The sequence below is a fragment of the Pimephales promelas genome, chromosome 13 (assembly GCF_988280905.1).
Source record: "Pimephales promelas chromosome 13, fPimPro1.hap1.1, whole genome shotgun sequence".
Taxonomy (NCBI): Eukaryota; Metazoa; Chordata; class Actinopteri; order Cypriniformes; family Leuciscidae; genus Pimephales; species Pimephales promelas.
Window position 1 is genome coordinate 29,109,999 of NC_142781.1, and position 23,072 is coordinate 29,133,070.

At 35.3% G+C, this 23,072-nt stretch overlaps 1 protein-coding gene across 3 annotated transcripts in view; it reads left to right on the forward strand.

Moving 5' to 3' along the window:
- Positions 1–23,072, forward strand: part of tbc1d32 (TBC1 domain family, member 32) — a 37,453-nt gene that overhangs the window by 8,367 nt on the left and 6,014 nt on the right. For all 3 annotated transcript variants that reach the window (XM_039692145.2, XM_089118850.1, XM_089118851.1), the window contains 18 exons: positions 577–719; positions 1,534–1,661; positions 2,260–2,461; positions 4,317–4,396; positions 4,563–4,701; positions 5,031–5,118; positions 5,396–5,514; positions 5,932–6,051; positions 7,393–7,481; positions 12,105–12,227; positions 12,396–12,504; positions 13,199–13,292; positions 13,778–13,903; positions 14,991–15,074; positions 17,460–17,529; positions 19,033–19,148; positions 20,321–20,475; positions 22,063–22,203. In XM_039692145.2, coding sequence (XP_039548079.2) covers positions 577–719; positions 1,534–1,661; positions 2,260–2,461; positions 4,317–4,396; positions 4,563–4,701; positions 5,031–5,118; positions 5,396–5,514; positions 5,932–6,051; positions 7,393–7,481; positions 12,105–12,227; positions 12,396–12,504; positions 13,199–13,292; positions 13,778–13,903; positions 14,991–15,074; positions 17,460–17,529; positions 19,033–19,148; positions 20,321–20,475; positions 22,063–22,203 — 2,126 coding nt within the window. The remainder of the gene's footprint in view (positions 1–576; positions 720–1,533; positions 1,662–2,259; positions 2,462–4,316; positions 4,397–4,562; positions 4,702–5,030; positions 5,119–5,395; positions 5,515–5,931; positions 6,052–7,392; positions 7,482–12,104; positions 12,228–12,395; positions 12,505–13,198; positions 13,293–13,777; positions 13,904–14,990; positions 15,075–17,459; positions 17,530–19,032; positions 19,149–20,320; positions 20,476–22,062; positions 22,204–23,072) is intronic.

Genomic DNA, 23,072 nt, shown 5'->3' on the forward strand with positions numbered 1-23,072 from the left:
GTCTTCCTCGGGTTAATGAACTTACTCACTTGTTTGGAAGGATAATTTATTCAATCTTATCAAGGAAACTTACAGGACTGAACCTTATACAGTGATTATCTTATTATGTGGAGCTGATTATTAATTTGGTTGCTTATTTAAAGGGAAACTGTAGTTCACCAAAATAAAAATGAAAAATCATTATTTTCTCACTCTCATGTTGTTCCAAATCTGTGTGACTTTCTTCATTGTTTGACATTCAATTAAAAGTGACCATCAGATTATTCAACATTTCTCATTTTGCGTTCCACAGAGGAAAAAAACAAATTCATAAGAATTAGGAGTAAATGATGAGAATTCTCATTTTCAGGTGAACCAGGCTTTAACCACGTAGCGTAAATCACTTATTAAGGCACATACATTTTTTTAAAGGGTTAGACTTTTTTTTTGGTTTGTCTTTGTCGGACATGTTGTGCTGCACTTTAAATCATTCATTAACTAAGATCTGCAGTAAAACTAAAGGCCAACAACAGAGCCCTCTTTAAGCTCCCAACGAGTTATTAAAGGTATATGTGTCTGTGTTTGTGTATTTTCTAGACTCCCTGTCTCCCACTCATCTTGTGATGGAGGTGTTAAGGACCCTGTGTGATCGCACTGAGTGTGCTGTGGAGTGTCTCTACCAAATCCCTGTTATAGAGACTCTGCTGGCTCCCGTTATCACCCTGCTTAAAGGAAAGCTGGTCAGCTGAACATGAACACTTCCATCAGCACATGTGCTATCAAGAGTTTATCAGTTCATGATTATGAAATGTGAATTCTGCTCCACTTCTGTATTTTATTTATAGTGGACATTCTCGTCCATTATAGCAGCTAATGTTCCTGAATACTGAATAGGCATGCTAATGTGGGTAGTTTTATGTTAATATGTTGTTTTTGACATCAATTCTATGATGATTTCTTTATTTTTTTTCTTAATTGTATTATTATTTTTTTAAACATATGGTGACATACTACTATACATACATAACTTTATAGAGGGTTTGTACAACCATGACACAATTTCAAAACGAGCCATTTTCGCTATTTAAATTGTACCGGTGTACCGGTATTTTTTTTAAAAGAATATTTATGATCAAGGCTGAATTGATTTGGTTAAATATACAAAAAAAGTAGTAACATTTTTAAAAATATAATTAAAATATAAGATATTCATGTATATGAAATATTTGTTTTTCTTGTAATGATCCTTTAGAAATTAGACATTTTAAATTATTATCAATGTTGAAAACAGTTTTACTGTCATACATTTAATTCATCCTTCAGGTTAATTTACTTTTTAAAAAGATAAATCTTGACCTCAAACTTTTGAATGTTAGTGTCATTGAATGCGTAAACAGAATATTTCTAGTTTTACTACAGAAGAAGCCTGTTAGTTTAAATCCTGAAATAAAACTGTAACCTTCTATATAACATCTCATCATAGACCTCATCTGCAGTATTTTATATGCATTATACTGTTCACTCCAAGCATTTTCAATTTGTCTTTTGTTGCAGCCTAAATTAAATTCCCTAGAAAGTGCCCTGACTCACATAGCAGACACCCTGGCGAGGATCGCTACCACTGAACGAGGTTTATCACTCCTGCTTTATGACAGAAATCTCGTCTCGGCCGAGGGTGAAAGGTAAGTAAATCTAATTTTGCTCTCAGGTTACATTCATTATTTTTTCGTCCTGCTAGTGTCATCTCAAGATAGTCAGCACTTGGGTCATATATATCATCAGCATGCATAGAATGAAAGGATGAGCTTCTTAATAAAAGAAAGGACCCTTTGACACCATTGTCTTTAGTGAGATGAGTTGTAACATACTCCGATTTATTAGCTTCCACAGGTAAATAACTAGAAGAATAATAAGTGCAGTAAAGGGTATAACTCTTAGCGCTACAAACCATTGTGTTTATGATTACGAGATGATACCACTTTGCAATATCGAACAACATGACAGACTGTGTCTGTACCGCTAAAATAATTGGAAACCGAAGACACCAGAAGCCTTGCACCTTTAAGTTACAAATGTCTGCACCTACTTTTACGTTTAAATAAGTTGAATAATATAGAATAGAATTGCCCATGTTGTTATCCACTATGCTATACCGCCATTCATTTGACCACACTAATCCAGCAGTTAAAATCTAAAATAACATTCACAGATCCAGGCACTTTAATATTTTATCAGATTGGTATAACACGGTACTAATATGTTGTCCTGTTGTTTCTACAGTATTTCAGCTGCACATGTGGTTGTGCAGTTTACTCAGAGGCTGTTGGCAAAAGAGCTGCATGTGTTCAGTGAGCTGGAGATTTCTACTGCTGTGAGCGGGGCCTTTATCTTCGTTTGTCGGCAAATGTACAACACCTGCGAGGGGCTGCAAGTTCTACGGCCATACACCCTGCATGAGTGCATCGCTAAAGCCTGGAGAACGGTGAGCTTTATACACATTAGCCTCACTAGTTCAGTTTTTACCAATGCACTCTTTAGCTAACTGTTTTATCCAGACTAACAGTATAGTAAATATAAAATGATGACGACCTTGTTGACTTTAAACCTACAATCCTTCAGTTACAAGCCCAGATCTTTAATTATGCCACAGCACAGGGGTCGGCAACCTATGGCACATGGAGGGATGATCACAGAAGCTTGCGAATTGTTTGTCGGGTCTTTGCGCTAGCGCAGGTTCAAATAATCCACGGCTAGCTGTGCATAAATGATTTTTAAGCACGACGTGGAGGCAAAGAACCAACGGTTGCCTCTGCGAAATGCATTAAAATCATTTACTAATAAGGCCTGCTTTTATTTGTAGCGTATATTTTATTTGGAAAGCCAGCAGTCGTCCGCGAGGGGCTGCTGGCTGGTATTTTGTTTGTTTATTTCATTTAAATAAAGTTTTATTTTTTTGATTGTTATCCGGTTCCTGCCTCCTTCTTCCCTGAACCTTGTTACATTGATGTTTGCAGGCAGTGCAATATTTTACCGGAGTATTTTACCTCGCTCTGTTTTGAATCAGGCACACAGAGATAAAGTAGTGCATATGATCACATTTATTTGAATGAATAAATTATAGCATTTATTTCTAAATTTACTTCAAAATAGTGATGTAAACCCCTCGTTGCTGAAAAATATAATGTAGCGATTCAGTAGCGAAGCTACTTACTACTAAAAGTCACGGGGCAGCGTTCATAACAAATGTCTGTGCTCTTGAATGTTTTTGTGTGTGCGCTTCAATGAAAAAAGTGCATTATGAGGAATGATTGGCTCAAAATGTTCATCTGTGTGCAATTTTGAGGGACTTGATCTAAAGGAAATCCATACACCCCTCGTGTCAGTGGGCAACCCCTGTCATAGCACCTTCGAAATAGGTGTATATTAAGGGGTTCAAGTGAGTGGCGTAGTGGATTCTTTGAAAAACCTACTTTTGCGGACTAGCCCTAGGTTTTTGCTTATTTGAAATCTTATTTGTTTATTTTATTTGTCAATAATTTTCAGTATCATTACTCCAGTCTTTAGTGTCACAGAATCCTTCAGAAATCATTCTAATTTGCTGATTTGGTGCAAGATACATTTCTTATTATTATTATCATCAATGTTAAATGTTATATGAAATAGACAACTTTTCTAAAAAATAAAAAGGTGTTTATTGTCACTTTTGATCAATTTAAAGTACCCTTGCTGAATAAAAGGTATTATTTCTTTAAAAAAAATCTTACTGAACCCAAACTTTTAAACCATAGTGTATGTCCTGGCGTACCACAGAAATGACTGTGTCTTGAATTTTTTTTTTTTTTAATTTATGGATGAACTATAATAAAATTTAAAATACAGTTTAATAATACAGATTGCAATGTAAACATGTTTTTTCTCCAGTTGCCTTTTAACAAAACAGAATTCTGCTTATTTGAAATTTGTTTTATTTATTATTATCAGCCCTCTCACAGCCAAAATCAAGCCTCCTTTTTTTTTTTTTTACTCATTCTGAACTGTTGCTTTAGAGCCTGCAGTGTCTGTTCCCCAAGCAAAACAGTATTAATGTTGGAAGAAATGCTGAAAGTTCAATCTCTGGGCTGTGCGAAGAGGATTTGTAGAATACAGAAGCAGCAGTAAAGTGCTGCGCCATCACATCAGTAATGAAACCTCCCGGGGGTTCCCCTGCCTTCAAAAAGGCTGAGTACGAAAGGTGTGAGGAATCAAAAGTGCATTCAACATGTCGTCTCATTATTTAGCCGATGGGTTTGAATGCCGTGTTGCAGTCCAGCCTGACAGCAAATTCTCTTTCCCCGCAGACAAGCTCAATGTCAGAGAGAGTTCCCACTCCTGTTCCCGGAGCTCCCCCAGTGCTGGCTTCTCAGGAGTTGCAGAGCATGTGAGTATCTCTCCATCATGCCTCCAGTGATCTCCTGTTCCTGCACAAGCTGTTTGTTTCTGTGCTAAACTCAAGCTTGGCCTGCCAATGCTGTTTTGTGGGAATGAAACAACAAGAACAAGAAATAATTTACCTTATTCATGAATTTTTTATCCTGGTTCTACAGGGTTGCCTGGGAAGAGATGCTGTTGGACAACCTGCTGAATTTTGCTGCCACACCAAAAGGACTGCTACTCCTCCAACAGACTGGAGCCATTAACGAGTGTGTCAGCTACATGTTCTCTAGATTCACCAAAAAACTACAGGTGATATTACCAAATGCCACTTTCAAAAGCATTTTATTCTGATAAAGAATATTATTGGCTAGTAATACTTATATTAAAGGGATTGTTCACCCAAAAAGTGTGGTCATATGATCTCACCAATGTGGCCACCACAACTTTTCATAATATAATATAATAATACCCTTGTGAATAGTATATAAAATCAATGTATAGTGTACATTTATGCTCAAGACTCATTACTTGAGTCTACTCACTTGCCATTGGGGACTTTTTTTGCGCTAGATAATACAGATTTCCAGACTCTGGAATTTGAAGGATGTGTATTTCCTCCATTCCTTCTCTTATCTTAGGTCAGCAGATGTGAAAAGTTTGGTTATGGTGTGATGGTGACCCAGGTGGCTTCCACAGCTCCAGGAATTGTGGCCTTGCAAAGCTCAGGTAGCTAGAAGTATTATTTATGACCAATTTCATCTACATCAAGAGAGTTAAGAACAAAATCTTCCATATTTTCTCCTGACGGCTTCAGACAGCAAAGGTCATGTAAAAAAAAAATACTGAATTACATTGTTAGTGTTTCTGCAATCATTACATTTCCTCGTACTATTGATTAAGGACGTTAGTCACCGAGACAATGTTGTTGCTCAAGGGAAATGTTTTAACATGGAAACTAGGTTTTCAGGCTGATAAAGGAGTTGAACTTTGAGTGGATTCGCAGGATTTTTCCAGACAATCGTGGTGGAGCTGTGGTCAGCCTTGGAGTGTGGTCGAGAGGATGTGAGGGTGGTCCATCCGAAATCTACTCCAATGGACCCTATTGACAGGAGCTGCCTCAAGGTTCTGACTCCCCCATCATTTATCTTGCATGTTTTGCGATTTACAGTTATTTAGAAGCAAAAGCTATGCTTCATTGAGATTCTATGGATAAGGCTTCAATTAGCCAATTTCCATAGTCTGCCTATACAAGCTACATTGAATAATCCCATAAATAAATGCAACAGTGCACACAATGACCCACCAACCATTAAAGTTAATATGGAATTGCATTCACAACACATTTTACCTGGTTAACATTATCCAGTAGCAAATTATTACATTTAATAAAACATTATGAAAGCAGACCTTTTTTTTATTTTGATTTGAATAAACCATTAAGGACAAACACTAAAAATCTAAATACTTTTTGACATTGTTTTGACCCCAAATATGGGTGATATATTTCTGAATGATTTTGAGTTAGTTTTGTGTGTGTAGTCCTTCTTGTCTCTAGTCAATCTGCTTTCTTCACCTCACGCTGTGTGGGAGCTGCTGGGACATCGAACGCTTCCTAACAAGACAGAGTACAATCTGAGGGAGATGGCCACATCAGTTTTAGTGAGTAATAGACAAACCCAAACTGACCTATATATGTCTAGTCTCAACTCAGAGCCATGAACCGCCCACATTCTGTTCACTGATCTTCTGATACCTTTTGTACACATAACGAACTTGTATTGAGTGATTTCTCAATACAAACAGTATAAATTGTAGGAATTTGTCTGTGAGCGGTATGAGCAATATAGTAATAATAATACATAATAATTCTTTTGATCTTTCTATTCATCAAGAATCCTGAAAAAAACAACTTTTTTTACTCAAACATAAGCAGCACATCTGTTTTCTACTGTGTTAATATAATAACATTTCTTAAAAAGAAATGTTTCTGATGTGCCAAATCAGTATTTTAAAATGATGTCTAATCATAGCAGTAATGACAGCTGAAAATTCAGCTTTGCATCACAGGAATAAATTACATTTTTAAATATATTAATATATGATTGTAGCAAAGTTCAGGGAAGGAGCAGGTGGGAACCGACGAACAATCACAAAAACTTTATTTCAAATATAACAAACAAACTAAAAATAATCGCCAGCTGCCCCTCGCAGACGACTGCTGGCTACCGAAAATAAAATGCAAACAAAACCCAACGTGAAAACCAGGCCTGTTCCTCTCTCGATCATCTACATCGTCGTTCCCCCTTTATCCTTCTGCTGCTCCGTGAGAGATGTGAGACCGGCGTGCTCACAGATGTTGCTCATTAGCAATCGCACCACCGGCCTTACGCCTTTCGCTCACATCCCTTGGCCATCCTGTTCGCCACAATGATCAATTCAAAAATGTAATAATTTGAATTTAAAGTGTCATTATATTTTAAAATAGCACTGTTTTTTTTTAAGTATTTTTAATCAAATAAATGCAGCCTTGGTGAGAATATACATATATATAAAAATCTTACTGACTCAAAATTTTGCAACGATAAAATATATATTAACTAATAGTTTTATAGAGTCTCTACACTTTTCCCTCCAATTTCCTGTATTTTTGTATAACCATTCAATCTGGGACTGCTTTATAATTATTTGTTTTTCAATAGTACATAAAAAAATGAACTGTGGTTGGTTACTGTACATGGACAGAATGCTTCTTTCAGTCTAAGTTGGTGGTGCTTGGCTACACAAGACTAAATCAAATCTAATTTGTGTCTGCTGATAAAACCGTATTGATGAAGAGACAGGTAAAACTCTGAGTTGTTGAATATGAAATCTTGCAGCTTTGATTTTCTTCATTTGCAGTTCAAATCACTATCATTGGAGGGCACACTTTGACTGGTGTGTCTTTGTCACACTTATTTTAAAATCATGCATTTTTGATAATGATTCACTCCTTCTCGTCAGGACCTGATTGACCGCCTCATCATCATTAACTCTGATGCAAAGATTCACTCCCTTTTCAACTACGAGCAGTCCCACACGTTTGGCCTGAGGTAAGATCAATAGTTCACTTCTCACTACCAGTAAATGGACAGGAAGAGCGCAGAAGTTATAGAGGGTCTTTATAGAGGTCTATTATCTGATTAGCCTTTTTTCTCCGTTTATTCTTCTCTGGGGATCAATGGCTGATTGATTTAGCTCTTTGTGTTCTCTGTGCTATGATTATCCTGAATTAATGCCAGACAGGGTGATACCAGGATATGAAAGAGTTCTCGGGCTCTCAAAGGAAATAGAATTGACTGGTGTAATCCACCTACTTATTAAAAAGGAACACATTTTGTTCACATATAAATGAATTAACATAGTTTAAAAATAAATTCTTAATTTTTATTTTTTATCAGCTATCAGAAACAGAATTGGTCCAGCACTTTAGATCACTTGCCGCAGCCTGAGATCACATTTACATAGATGCATAATTCTGTACTGTTATTTCCCCCGCCGGTGGTATTTATATTAAAAAGGATTATGTCAATATTATGATTATGAGTATAACACAACGTAACCCTCCACATTTCAAAAGGAGCCCTTTTTAGAGACTTTAATCTAGGTTTCTGATAAGGGCAAAATAATTGAGTATTAAGACCAAGGTTGTAATAAAAATCATGTATTAATATTTCATGAACAGACCATCAATTTACAAATGTATATTCATTTATTTTCACACTCTCAGCAGCTAAAAATTCACCGCACAATACACGGTGTTGTTGGCGCAAACAATGTTTATGCTCACTGCAAGTGAACTATTTATTTTATTGTGTTTTATTTTATCTTGTGTCGTTTTATTGATACTTTTCACGGATGAGAAAATGTCAAAGCAACCCATTTTGGCATCTGCCTAGTTAGGTTAACATACTTTTGAGGTCAATTAGCTGAACAGCCTTTGACAGCAAAAGATATAGGAAGCTTTTTCTCCTCCCTTTTGTGAAACTAAACTATGTGAAAAAAAATTTTAGTTATTAGTTATTATTTGCATGTGGCATCCTTTTTCCAAGTCCAGAACCAGAGTTGGGGTATGGCAGGAGATTATGTTCTATTTGAGCGTAAACCTTCATAGATATTAAAAAGTGTGTTCAGTCATTTTAATCCATATATGACCCCTAAGATTGAAGTGTCAATTTTGATTGAGATTTTAAATAAACATTCTGTCTTCCTGTGAGTTTTCTTAGCGTGTGTTTGTCTTATTCCGCCTGAATCTAAATCTTTATATGGCATTTTGCCTCAGTGCAGAGGAAGTTGCCTTTGGCAATCCAAAGATCAATTGTGATAATGTAACCAAGTGCTGTCATGTTTGGTTTGCTGCATTTCCCTTAATAAAGTCAAGATGCAAGTTATGCCATAGAAAAGAGTGAGATCCTCAGGCATATTAATTGGTAAAAATATAGAAATCCATTATTTTCATCATTATCCATCTGGAAACAGTTCATATTAATGGTTTGAGTAGAAACATGGTTTACATCCTTGAAAGTTAGCAGAATTAAATAATTGATGACATTTTTAAATGTAAATGAGTGAAAGAGATTTATAAAGATAAATAAGGAGAAACTACCAATTAGTACAACTTTCTGAAGAAAATGTGTGTGGTTGCCGATGTAAAAGTTGTGAAAACACTATTGCGGAGTTTTTCTTTTGCTATTTTAGCAAGCAGGAATGAAATATATTTAATGTAGTCTCTCATTCACTACTACAAGGCTCTCAAGTTTTAAATACAGGCAAGAGTTGGCTATTGTGTAACCCCTTTCTTTTTTCTTTTCTTTTTTTTTGATTGGCTGATAAGTGGCAGGCTCAACTAAGAACTCCAGGGGAGACGCGCTTGATTCTTGACATTTCGACAGTGAGAATGATGCGGCCCGAGAAATTTTGGGCGCTGCGGCATATTGAATATACTATGAATAGTTTTTCAGTGTGAGAAATACAATGGTTGGCTTGAGTGTGTGACGAAGACCGAAATGTGTGACTGTCATGCTCAATGCGTGACACTTGCCCTGCTACTATTGACAACTACAACAACTTCCGCTCCGGAAAAACCCAGAAATGTGAAAAGGGTCAAATGGTTGCATGTCAAACGAGCCCCAATGATGGTCTGTGTGAGAAATCTTTCACCTTCACGTGAAATCCCTGATCGGGTTGGGATTCCTAAAAAAATTGCCTGCGAAAATGTACCCAACAAAAGTAAATCTGACCACACGCTGAGTCTTAAGTCCCCACATCCCAATTAGGTTACGTCATCCTAGAAGACCATGAAAACAGTCATTCAATGTTTGATCAGCACACAGTGTACAAAAGCTTACCAAACAAACTCTTAACTCAATAACTCAGAAATTAGTCAAGGTTCAGTCTTTTGAATTCTTGTCTCCTTATCTAAGATACCAACTCCTAAAGTAACTCTAAAATTATGATTTCTTCTAATAAGTTCAAATGGATGACATTCTATGGAGTAACGATTGCAATAACCAGCCATAGAGCGCAGCAAATCTGTGATTTGATAAAATGAATCATTATTAGATGTCTGGCTTTTGGGATGGCAGGGATCAAGAGCTGAACAGGCAGATAAAGCAACTGAATTTCCTGGGTGTGGGTATATGGGAAATGACAAAACGGTGACTCTTGTGTCTGTGGAGAGATCCTCATGCTATATGATCAGTCCCACACTCTTGTGTTTACATGGAACTTGGTCCGTTTGCAAAATATATTAGCATGCAGTTCACGCCCTCGGTCATTTGAGGTGTGTTTTGAAGTCCTTCAGCTGAAGTATTTATCTGTAGACGTTACAATATCACAGTTGTGTATAGATAAATCGCCCCCTTGTGTCAGATTTGAGACTAAGCATTAGGCCTATTTAAAAAAAAACAAAAAACAAAACAAAGGAGGTTGACCAGCATTGTTATGCATCTGGGGCCATATTCACAAAGAATTTTAAGGCTAAAAGTAGCTCCTAACGGCCGAATTTAGGAGCAACTCCTAAAAATAATGGGCGTGTCACACAATTTTTTTCACTAAGAGTAATTCACAAAGCATTTTAGCATTAAAAGTAGCACCTAAGTCTGGGACAGCTTAAAAGGAGTCGAGAGGACTCCTAACTCACTAAGACCTATTCACAAAGGATTGTAGCGCATACCAGCGCCTCTCGCAGTCGTCCGGGGTCCGCGAAACAAGCGGGAATGCTGCATTGATCTGCGAGCAAATCCTCTCCCATATCTCACGCTTAGTTTAGCTTGATATCCCAGTGCCGAATTTCACTTTTATTATGTTTTTTTTTTTTTTTCTAGCACCGACTGGGCCAGCAGCAGTAACCGATCGTGCGTCCAGTTGGGCTTTCTTTTCCGTTTTGTCGAGTTCATAATCCAACGTCATTCAACTATTACATTACTTCAATAGGATAGGAGCAACATTTCCTCGCTTTAAGTAGTCTATTTAGGTTAATAGAATGTCAATTAACCAAGCAAGTGTTAATGTAAGTGTCGTTTTTCATTATTAGGCAAGACGGTTTTCATTGGGGTATTAGGCTACCTTGATTTAATTTAATTTAATTCACGACTTTTCTCTCTCTCTGCCTTTTTAGAATTACACTTCACTGGGGCCTGCACAAACATGTCATTATATATGCATTTCGATGACATTACTATTATTATTTATATAGGACACAGACATATTTAGATGTCGTAATTCCATGATTTGTTGCGTCTGTGTTATGTTCCGCATGATGGCCCTGTCATCTAACAAACCAATCACCGTGATCATTGCGAGGAAGCTCGTGCATGAGAATTGACGTCATCCATAGCAATGAAGACTCGCTCTTAGTTTAGGAGTTGTCATTTTTCCTTACTAAGAGTAGGTCTGTGAATAACTTTTAAGAGAAAACTCCTAGCTAAAGTATTTTAGTGCGATTACTCCTAGTGTTAAGATAAAATTCTTTGTGAATACGGCCCCAGATCTGTAAATGTGTTTAATTTTCTTAGGCAAAATAAAAATCTGGGTTTTGTTTGCAACCTTCCTATCATTTAATAATTACATATTTTATAAAATGTACAAACTTTCAAGAGCTGAGTGCTGTTAGGATTATCTGTATCCAAACATCTGGCAGTTATTATTCTTTGGATAGCCCACTCGACCTTGTGATCACAGTCGCATTAGCAGAGAACAGGCTGCGTCCAAAGGCTAAGGCTGCTGACTTCCCAGCCAGCGTTTTTGAATGAAGGAACATCTTAAGTTAACTGATTTTTGATAGATTTCTAAGGCACTATAATATCTTTAACGTCATGTCTAATGGTCGAGAACAAATTCAAGTGAGCTTTAGACATTAGTCTACTAATGAGTTATAAGTTGAAAATAAGGAAAACAATTGACATGAATTATTTGACAGCTACCTACAAATGCCTTGCTGTTTCTGCATTTTTAAGCTGAGATAAGAGAGTATTTCAACATAATAAAATGGCTTATGATTATTAATTAAGTCAAAGAAAACAAGTCAAAATTGTATTGTATGGAAGTATGCACCGATACTGAATGCACCATCCATCTATCCATTTCTCAGCTATATACAATTAAAGTAGTATAAAGTAAATGTTGCAACTTGCTTGTTCTTTGTTTTCCTTTTTATCCCATCTGCGCTCTTCCAGGCTCTTGAGCGTGCTGTGTTGTAACCTGGATTCTTTTCTTCTGCTGGAGTCTCAGTATAACCTCACCGAGTTACTACTGCAGGGTCAGAAGGACAATGTCACAGAGCCGCCATCTGGTGAAGGGTGAGTGACTAACTTTGACTCTATAGTTCAGGGTCAACCAACAGTCACTTTACAAATCTGTTTTATCATTTACCTTAGATATCCTGTATGTACAATATGAGCATACTGTGGAAACACTATGCACTAATTCTTTATATTGTCTGTTTATACTGTCGTCTTCACCCTCAGGGAATTCATCATCGATGGACTGTCTGTGGAAAGAAACCATATCCTTGTTCGAATCTGTTCAGTTGGTGGGCCGTCAGAGAGGAGACTTCCTCGCAGAGGCCTGGAGAAGGTGAGAGTACAGTTGTGTACACTTTATCATCACGTTGTAGATACAGAACCACTAAAGCAAAGGGTCACAGTTTGCCATTTGGTTGGAAGACGAATTATTTATTTACACTGTAAATAAAAAGCTGTTTCATCCTGGTTATTTAGTTTGGAAAAGGGATAGTGAGATTTAATCTGTTATTGAATGCAGAAAAAAAACAAAAAACAGAAATCAGCATTCATATATCAACATTATCTCCATGGAGGGGTTTATTGCTGCTTTGTCAGTTGTTTATTAAGAATGTACTGACAAATGTCGTTCTTCTAAATAGAGCTTTGCGGATCCTTTGTTGTAATGTAAAGAGGATTTGCGAAGTCTGGATACAAAAATAGATGCATATGTGACAGTTTGAGTGATGACTGAATGTGACATATAGTAAGTGGCTCTGGTCGATGACTCAACGCATCTTGTAAGTAATTATCACGACTGGATCTAAAAAAAAACCTGCAGCCTGTTGTGTTTGACAAACAAAGCCCTTATGTGTTATTCTTTTGTTTTTCATTTGTTTTATAATGAAATCAGACTCTTGATTTGAAACTGCAATAAATATTTATTATTCGAGCATAGGAAAAAAAAAATCCTATTATGGAAGTCATCAACTGTTTGGTTTCCGACATTCTTCATGACACCACAATTATGTGTTCCATCTGTCCCTTAGGGAAGTGACCCTTACCCATGGCCAATGGTGGTTACCCTCCCACTGCCCAAGTTTTACACCCTTGACGTGCCCAAGACTCTCCGCACCAAACAGGGTAAGAACGATCTTTTTTAAAGCACTAGGCATTTTATGTGTTATTTCCATAATTTATGAAAGGAATCCTCTTATTTTACGGTTACAGTTTGATTCAGTTTTTTACAGGGTTCTGCTTTGTACCAGTAACTTCAAGGACACTTTCTCTCTTTATGACAGACTCATTTCTCTTCTTTACTGTCACGGCGATACATCTTTATTTCAATGTGACAGCTGTTTCCAGCTCAGTAAATAGAGACTAGAGGTTCTTAACGCCTAGTAAACACTCTTCCTTTAGGAACATGCGTCAGTATGTGTGTGAAGGCCTATTCAACGTCTCAGTGATGTTTCTATAGATGTTTACTGGACTTGAGTCAGTATATAGTCCTTTTGAAGCCCAAATAGTTAAGATTTATAATCTATAATTTGTAAGTAGTTATACTTGGTAGTTACAAGTCAGAGTCACAAAGTTTGTGTCGACTTTGAACACTGCATATTTCTTCTCAGAGTCAGAGATCGGTGCTTTCTTGGCTTCATCTAAAGAAAATGAGAGAGATGCTAGCTGGATGGATGACTGCCGGAGACAGTTCTGCAAGATCATGTCTACAAAGTCAAACACTCTGACTGGATACGGTATGAGCCACATTCAGCTCTGTCTGCACAGAATCTATAATCTTTTTACAGGTGTCATTAATGAGAAATCAAATTGCTGGGCAAACAACATGTCTGCCCAGTCACCTGATGATGTAGGATAAATACTAAGAGGGTAAATACCAAGCATAACAAGCTTCTAAACATCAGAAGAACTAACAATATCCCATTTTCAGTGGCAATTCTATCCTAGCACAGTCCAATCCTTTTTCACATCACATTTCAGTGCAGATTGTTTTGTGATCCTATCACAGTGTAATGCAGGCTTTGCAAAGAGGCTGTTATTGAAGGCTGGGACAGCACAAACAATATTAGGCTGGCTCGACAGCAAAGCTTCAGCTCGTGAGTCAGTGTTGTTACTCATTTCACATGCAAAGAGGTCATTTACATAGAGGTCCTAAAGGCACAACAGCAGCCTGTTTAATTTGAAGGGTCAGATAAATAGTGGAAAATCCTTTCAAAATAGAAAACTAAATTTGACTGTTTTGGCAAATTAAAAGTGAACCAGAGGGAAAAATACTGTGAACTTGGATGTACAAATAAAATAATGGAAAACGAATAAAAAGATAAAAAATGTATGAAGTGACCCTTTTAAATTCTAAACAAATCTCTTTTGCATTATTTATTTTGGAAGAGAAAGCTTATAAAGGAATGTATTCAAGCTCTAATTCTGCAAGACCAGTTTCTGATGTGCAGAAATGATTGTTTACAATTGTGCAATTGAAGTTATTGGGATTTATTTACAACACACCTTAATGTCTGTTACAGTATGGTATGTCTTTTTCTTTAATTTTACGGTCTGATCTCCGCAAGAAAGACAATTGATTTCTTACATTAAATGTACTAATACATTAATGATAAGGCTGTAAAACCCTCTTAAACCATGCTGTTTATTTCTGGATTAAGAGTAGAATATTTCAATATTATATTGAAGCTGAAGATATTCTTTGATTTCTATAGCATCCACTCTTTATATGACAGAGGCTATATTCCATGAGATTTGAGGTTTGATTCAAAGGGAATTGCCTTGACGGTTAGTTTTCCTCTTGTCTGTTTGCTGCTCTCGTAGTACTTGCTGATCTGTTAGAGAAGGTCGTGCTGCATCTCTCTTCTTCATCTACCGACTGCTTCTTTCCACCGGCTGAATATAAAGGTCAGTCAAAAGCACTTCAATGTTTAATAAAATAATATATTTTTTATATTCTTGCAGCCAGCTAACAGAGATACCCTTCACTTCTGACGGAATAAATTGAATAAGAGAAGCGCAAGTATTTATGTGAATATACCTGTACTGTACATTAAAGGGTTAGTTCACCCAAAAATGAAAAAAAAAAAAAAAATCAATTAAATTAATTACTCACCCCCATGTCGTTCCAAACCCGTAAGACTTTCTTTCATCTTTGAACACAAAGGAAGATATTATTAAATTAAATCTAAGAGATTTCTGTCTCTTCATTGACAGTCCACGCAACTACACTTTATCCCTTCAAAAAGTTCATAAAGAGATCATAATATTAATCCATATGAATCGAGCATATGAATTTAGTACAAATTGTCTAAAGTTGACTCGGTTGCTTTATATGATGAACAAATTGAATTTAGGCTTTTATTCACACATAAACATTGATCAGCGAACATTGGTTCTTGCATAAACTCAAATGTGCTGTGTAACACACAAGAAGGAACCTCATTGGTCCTCGCTCATCAAGCAACATGAGTGTGAATTATTAAATGACAGAATTCTCATTTTTGGGTGAATTAACCATTTTAGCAACAAATATTTTATGATGATGTGACAGTGTCACGTTGCACAGCAGTATTTAAAAGACAAATTGCTTTCTGCTGGAAACGTCTGGCATCCCACTGGTTAGCACATGCATGATCGCCATGGTAAGTTTATTGTAAAAATCCTTCTGGAAGATATTTTTCAGGTTTTTATTCATGCAAATTGAATTATTTAGAAAACAGGTGAATAGATGAAAATAGTTTTATCATTTATTATCATCTGTATAATTTATTACACATGATGGTTCTTATAAATAATATTGGACATGCTCTTTTGTTTAAATCCCAAGCTGCTTGAGCTTGATTAACGTGACGACTTCAAAGAAAGATTTTTCCAAATTCACATCCCTCTAAAACCTATTACTGTTTTAATAATTACAACAAGCCATGATAATTATAATTATTGCTTTGTATTTGACTCCAGGACATCAATTAAACATCTTGCAAAATGTCTTCTCTCTCCAAACATACATTTTTCTTTTTAATCTCAGAGAGCTGAAGTTTTCATACTTTGAAAGACTTTTTGCTAACTTTGTTTGAGTATAGTAAGTGTCAGGGGTCAGTTAACTGTGGAGATAATTAGTGGTTTGGGTTCTGAGAAGCTCATGAACTTTTAATTTAATGACAAGCATCTCTTTTCATTTATGTTTGAATTCCAAAGTCTGAGACTACAAGTGAAAATGCTTCTAGCATTGGTACCAGTGTTTTTTGGTTTTTTTTTTTTTTTAGAAACTTGTATATTATATTATATTTTATTACATTATATTATGTTATCTTATGTTATGTTATGTTATATTGCTCATTTGTTATAATGTATTGTTTGTTTTTACATTTTGAATCCCACAGTGTTTGAATTTACTTGATCATGATTGTGATTTGGAAACCAATCATTCTTTTGAAACAGTTCTTTATGATCCAGTTGAACTCTAAGGAAGAGAATTTGTCTAGGAATAAAACTTGTATGATATTTTGGAAGCAATATTTGCCACAACAATTTGAAATCATACTGATGAACAGTAGTATTTAAGTAAATATGATTTTGCTTCAACAAGAAGACACAAAATGCAGCTTCTGGGCAAACTTTTGAGTGATAAATTAATTGGTGAGTGAGTTCATTCAAATGTGAATTTATATGCCTGAACCAGTTGCAAATGCCCAAACTTCCCAAATGTGATATATGGGTACATGCAGATGCCTGACATTGAAAAGATTATGGAGTTATGTTATATTAGCATTTGTGTCCTCTGTATCCTCACCTCTCATTTAGCAAAGCAGTTGGAGCGAGTTGTCATGCTTCATCTCACTTAGCTGTTCATGTCATAATCGCTGAGGGAAGTATGATTTGTCATTCAGTCTTAGCCCTTCTCTCCTATTGGTTTGTTTGCCAGCCAGTCAAGACAAGACGAGTCACTTCACAAGGTGCACATCTATCTGCATTATGTCACCATTACAATCCGGACATTGTTGTTATATTAATGAGGATGGAGGAATGGTCCCATAATTATATCAGTGGGCCCATTTCCGTCTCACCAAGGGCATTCACTCAATTAAGGCGATTCTTAAGCATGATGAATGTAGATTACGCGGCTGATGCTGATTTGTGGGTAAGCCGATGCTGAGATGAAAATGTATTATTTAACAGCACATATTTCAGTGCTCTTTTGCTACTCTCTGCTCCATTTACCAAAATTAAATGGGTATTTGAAGTGGGGGTGTAAATGAGAGGTAATTTCTCTTTTTTTTTTTGTTTCAGTGGTGGACCACAGTGTAAAGACTCGAAGCCTGTCTTCTGTGGAGCAGTTAGGTGTGGGGATATCCCTCAGGTAATAATAATATGCCTTGACTAGGCTAATGCTTTATGAGAAAATAAACCAACTTTGAAATGATTTAATACACAATGTACTTCAAAAACTCATTTTATTGTTTTTCCATAAAAACAATTCCTTAAACATCCTTAAAACAAAATTTACTTAGAAATTTTATAATTAATAATAGTATTAAAGTAAAACACAATAATTGAAGTATTAATGATTTATAATTAAAGTGCAACTTCCTGGTGCTGTTTAGAGCTTTTCTTCTCATCTAAATGTATTCTGTTTTGAAGGGCATGACATGGATGTTCCTTGCGATTCACTTATATGTTAATAATAAATATTTTGCTACTGCAATTACTTCTGTTAACTGTTTTTTTTTTTTATCTTAATAGTCTATGTATAAATACATTCTATCCACGCATTACAGTCATGACCAAAAAAAAACAAAAAAACATTCAATCTTTGTCACCCTCATCAAGCACCTTGGACAGCGTAATGAAAGCAAAGAAATAAAAATTAGAGAACAGGGATTAGATAAGTGATTTAATACAATATGAATATCAATAAGCTGCATCAAGCGAAAAGTTTTACACTTAGGCTACTCTGATTTTGACATTTAAACTTGGACATCTGGGCAAGTGAGGACAGTTATTCTTGTAGCATGGTGGACCGCAGGTATGATTTTATCAGCCGCAGGTGAGAGATAAAAAAAACATGTTTTTTACTAAAACTTGGCAGTAGGTGGCAGCAAAACATTGTTTTAATGAGGGAGTCGTTCAATCATTCAGTCAAACGATTTGTGGACTCGTTAGGAACTAATTCGGAGACTCTGCAATGGAGACGGTCCATAATATATTTGCCTGTGTGATGTCACAGTTCTCGCAATATCAATATGCATCTTTTTTGGAGCTTGATTTAATAAATGCATCGTTTATAATGAAGAGGATGTTTTATGCTATGAAACATGCAGGATATTTTAATGGTACACAGACCTCTTATATGTCAAAAGATAAAGGCAAATTTGACCCCTATAAAAATGTTTAGATAGTTGGACTGATTAACCAGGACTGCAAAAATACTGATTAAGAAATTGTTGCAGTATTTTTATTCAGATTCAATCTTTCTGCGATATGTCAGCACACTATGTAAGTATATGAACCCATCTAAATATTTTGACTTAAGGCAGTCCACATTGATTGTAATCAGCCAATGCATTCTAGAGCTCAACACATTGGGATAATTGTAACTCTCTGTTAACCTTCATTTGGGGCTGTGTTTCCCAGGGAGAGACTGTACATGCATGATAAAACTGAATTTAATTCAGTAGTGAGTTTTGTTCTTATTAGTTAAGAAAATATTGCCTTGAGAAAGTTCTAATTATGTAAATGTGCACAAGTTGGTGTTTTGGGAAGAACATTTTTAACAATGTCTTTTCAACTTTGTTTTAGCAAGGCCTTGAATGGGGTACTAAATGAAGCTGCCATGTAAAACAGTGTGTGTTTGTGTATGTAGGTATGGAAAGTTCCTGAAGCTATTGAGAGAAGATTCAGAACAGGATCTGTGTCTTTTGCTAAAGCACTGTCAGGAGTTTCTGTCTCAGCAACGAGTCAAGGTCACCTCTGAGCTCTGTATCCTTCTCATTAAAGATTATTCCTGATATCAATCAACTGGTGCAACTTGGTGCAAGAATTCTGATATTTTACAGTACATTTTTTTGCACAATATTGTAATTTTCTGTAGAAAATATATGTTATAGTTTAGTATTAGATTAATTTATGTATTTAGTATGCATCTATACCAATGCCCATTGAGAGGACACATCTTCATTTTTTTAGCGAATTTAGCCCCAAAATATTGAATACACAAGCCATACTTTAGACATAATGAATGTAAATGCATTATATAATAAAATATCAAACTAAATGAACTTTATTTGAAAGAAATATAGCTAAAGTACACTTTTGAAGAGTTTTTGTAGGTTTAAAATAATGAAACAATACATACATGACCGTTCATAACCAATACCGTTCTCTTATGTTCACCAAAACTGCATTTATCTTATGAAAAAAGTAAATATTATTACAATATAATTATAATATTACTTATACCTGTGATGGCACAGCTGATTTTTTTTTTTTTTTGCAGCCATTATTCCAGTCTTCATTGTCACATGATCCTTCGGAAATCATTCTAATATGCTGATTTGCTGCTCAATAAATATTTTTTATTATTATCAATTTTCAAAACAGTTGTGCTGCTTAATTTTTTTGTAGAAACTTATATATTTTTTCAGGATTCTTTGGTGAATATAAAGTTACAATAACATATTTTATTGGAAATATAAATATTTATTGTCACTTTTGATCAAATGAATGCATCTTTGATGAATAAAAGTATTAATTTCTTTTAAAAAGTCATACTGAACCCAGACTTTTGAATGCTAGTGTTTATTGAAAAAAAAAAAGAGCGTTTTGACACTTTCTGGTTATCAAGCATTAATGCAACATGTTCGCCCTCTGCTTGGCTGCCTGTGAACTTCACTTACTAAAAATCAGTTGGTTATAAGTCATTGCAAAAAAGCTCAACTTCTAAGAGCTCTAATATCTTTTGTTTGTAGATCTCTAAGTTTGTATCTAATTATGTGAAATTCTTGCATTTCTTCAACAAGTGTTACTTATGTGTTCAAATAGTTTTTGGGGCTACTATATCACTTTTTAGCCATCAGGTCCTGTTCTCTAGATATAGTTGTTAGCGACACGTAGGCTAGAATGTATTGAAGATTCCTTGACCCAGTTGTCAGCCTATTTTCAGGGGGGTTATCCTGGTCACGATTGGTTTGCCTCCACAGTTTTTTTGCTCATGCATGGCGATGTGGGCCGTTCTCTGAGTCTGCTCTTGCGTTTCTCCCGTCTGTTGCCGTCTGCCTTCCTGTGGCCCCCGAGACTGCACAGCTCTGTGAGTTACAGCTCATCACTAATATGGGCTTTTTTATTGTTTCTCTTTTTTTTCATTCATGTCAACCTTCAGTATGTGCTGCTTGAGTAGCTACTCTATTATCATGACTGGAGCAACAAAATACACACTCAACACATTAAAGGGCTCGTTCTCCCCCAAAATTAAAAATTTCAATCAATACTTTTCAATCAATTCAGCAAGGATATTCAGTTGATTAAAAAATGAAAGTAAACACTTTTACATTGTTACGAAAGTTTTCTATTTTAAATAAATGCTGTTCTTATGAACTTTTTATTCATCAAAGAAACCTGAAAAATGTCTTGGTTTCCACAAAAATCATTAAAAATAATAATGTGACACTGAAGACTGAAGTAATAATGTTGAAAATTCAGCTTTCCCCTCACAGGAATAAATAATATTTTTAAATATATTAAAATAGAAAACAGTTACTTTAAATTAAAATAATAATTAATTAAATTACAGTTTTTACTGTATTTTTGATCAAATAAATTAAGCATAGGAGACTTTTTTTTTTTAACCTTACAAACCCTACATTTTTGAACAGTAGGGTAAATGTTGACAGAAGTTTAATTTTGGGTGAAACTATTCCTTTAAATGTCTCAAACAGCCCATGGTGCTATTTTGTAAACTAATAACATCTGCATCCCTCTCATGTTTAGTAATGTTCTGAATTTATAGTCATATTCTTGTGTAGCTCCCATATTCATGTGCTATAAACAAATCTGAGCATTTTGACCTGCATTATCATTCTAATCTCCATTTGCATAGGAAAAGTTAATACTGGGAGGAAATGCTGGATATCATGATATTACTGGGGCATAGTCATTACTGTGGTGCCCATAAAATGTGGATGGAGCAATCTCGCTCTCTTTCCTGGAACAGCGGATAGTAAACAGAGCTCAGTTAATAGAGTTTCAGCTGTAAAAATATGTGCGGGATATGATAATGCACATGAGTTCGTCTGATTACAATTCCATATTTCTGTGCTGTCAGAGTGGCCGACTGGCTGTGCATGTAAATCATTCAGAGACAATGATGAGAATCAGAAAAAGAGAAGATTCAGTCGTCACATTCGTCACAGATGCCTCAAAACAGGAAGACAGGCTAATGATTTTTGTTTTTTTGTTTTCTGTCGTGGTCAGTACCCTTGGAAAAAGAGTTCTTTTTTTCTTTTTTACTTTACTACTCATCTTCATGTCGTTCCAAATTAATATATATATATATATATATATATATATATATATATATATATATATATATATATATATATATTTTTTTTTAAGCTGAAAAGCACAAAAGGGAATATTTTGCATAACATAATGTTTCAGTTTTCTAATAAAATGAAAGGGGATATTTTTTTTTTTTTTTACTTCAAAAATAGCATCATAAAAGTGACACTGTGTTATATATGTCTTCAGAAATCAATGATAGCTTTGTGCGGAGAACAAGTAATTATTTACAGAGTTCACAAATCTCATTTGCACTTCATGATCAGTTACGACACTCAAAAACCAATGCAGCTTAGCATCATCTTCACAGTTTCTTCACATTTTCCCTATGTTTTAGGTGCATCTCCCTATAGAAATTGCTCAATCAGGAATACATCCGATCTACTCCTGCACCGCTCATTACGTTGAGATGTTGCTCAAGGCTGAGGTTCCTCTGGTTTATTCTGCCTTCAGGATGTCTGGCTTCACTCCCTCTCAGGTGTTGTATTTTAAGTATTTTATTAGAAATTGTTGTTTTACATTTTTAATAAATCTCCACTGTTGGTAAAGAGACTTGCCAACCTTGATGCATTTTGCATCACAGACATGCTTTCTGGTATTTTCAGTGTTTCGGAGAAGCAACCATCTTCCCAAATTTTTAATTTGGATTGATTATAAATCTGTTGTCAACAACAAAGAAGCAATACGGTCTCCTCTGTGGTTTTCCACCAAAATTAAAGTTCTGTGTTGTTTGAAAATAGTATTAGTATTGTTATTTTAATGTTAATAAACTACATTTATATTATACAGTAATACATTTCTTATTCTTATTCTTCTTGGTTTTAGTTTTTATAATTTATTACAATATAAAATATTTCATTCATTATAATACTAAAATATTATTAAACATCAATTATAATAATTTTTATTTTGTCTATGGAACATAATTTTGTAAAAACCTTTTCATACAACAAAAGCATATAGTCAGAAAAGCCAAATATGGCACTGACCAGTATCTGAATTTACTTATGGGGCACAATAATAATAATAATAATAATAAGATGGTGTGGATGTCCTGTATTTAAGCTCATCACATGTTACTTTGGCACAAATCTCTGTGGGAGTCACATCACTTATGATGTGAATTGTGATCACTGGGTGAATTTGTGTGACTTTGCCTGGCTAGAATTGTAAAGATACAAGAACTTTCTGTTATGACCTGGATGACTGACAATCTTCATATACAAACGCAATGATTATTCAGCACTACACTTTCTCTGGGGTTTATATGCATGATCTCAAAGCTCTGCCTCAAGTCTTTTGTCAGATGAAGTCAGATATGTCCTTTTCTTGCAGTCAAGGACAAAA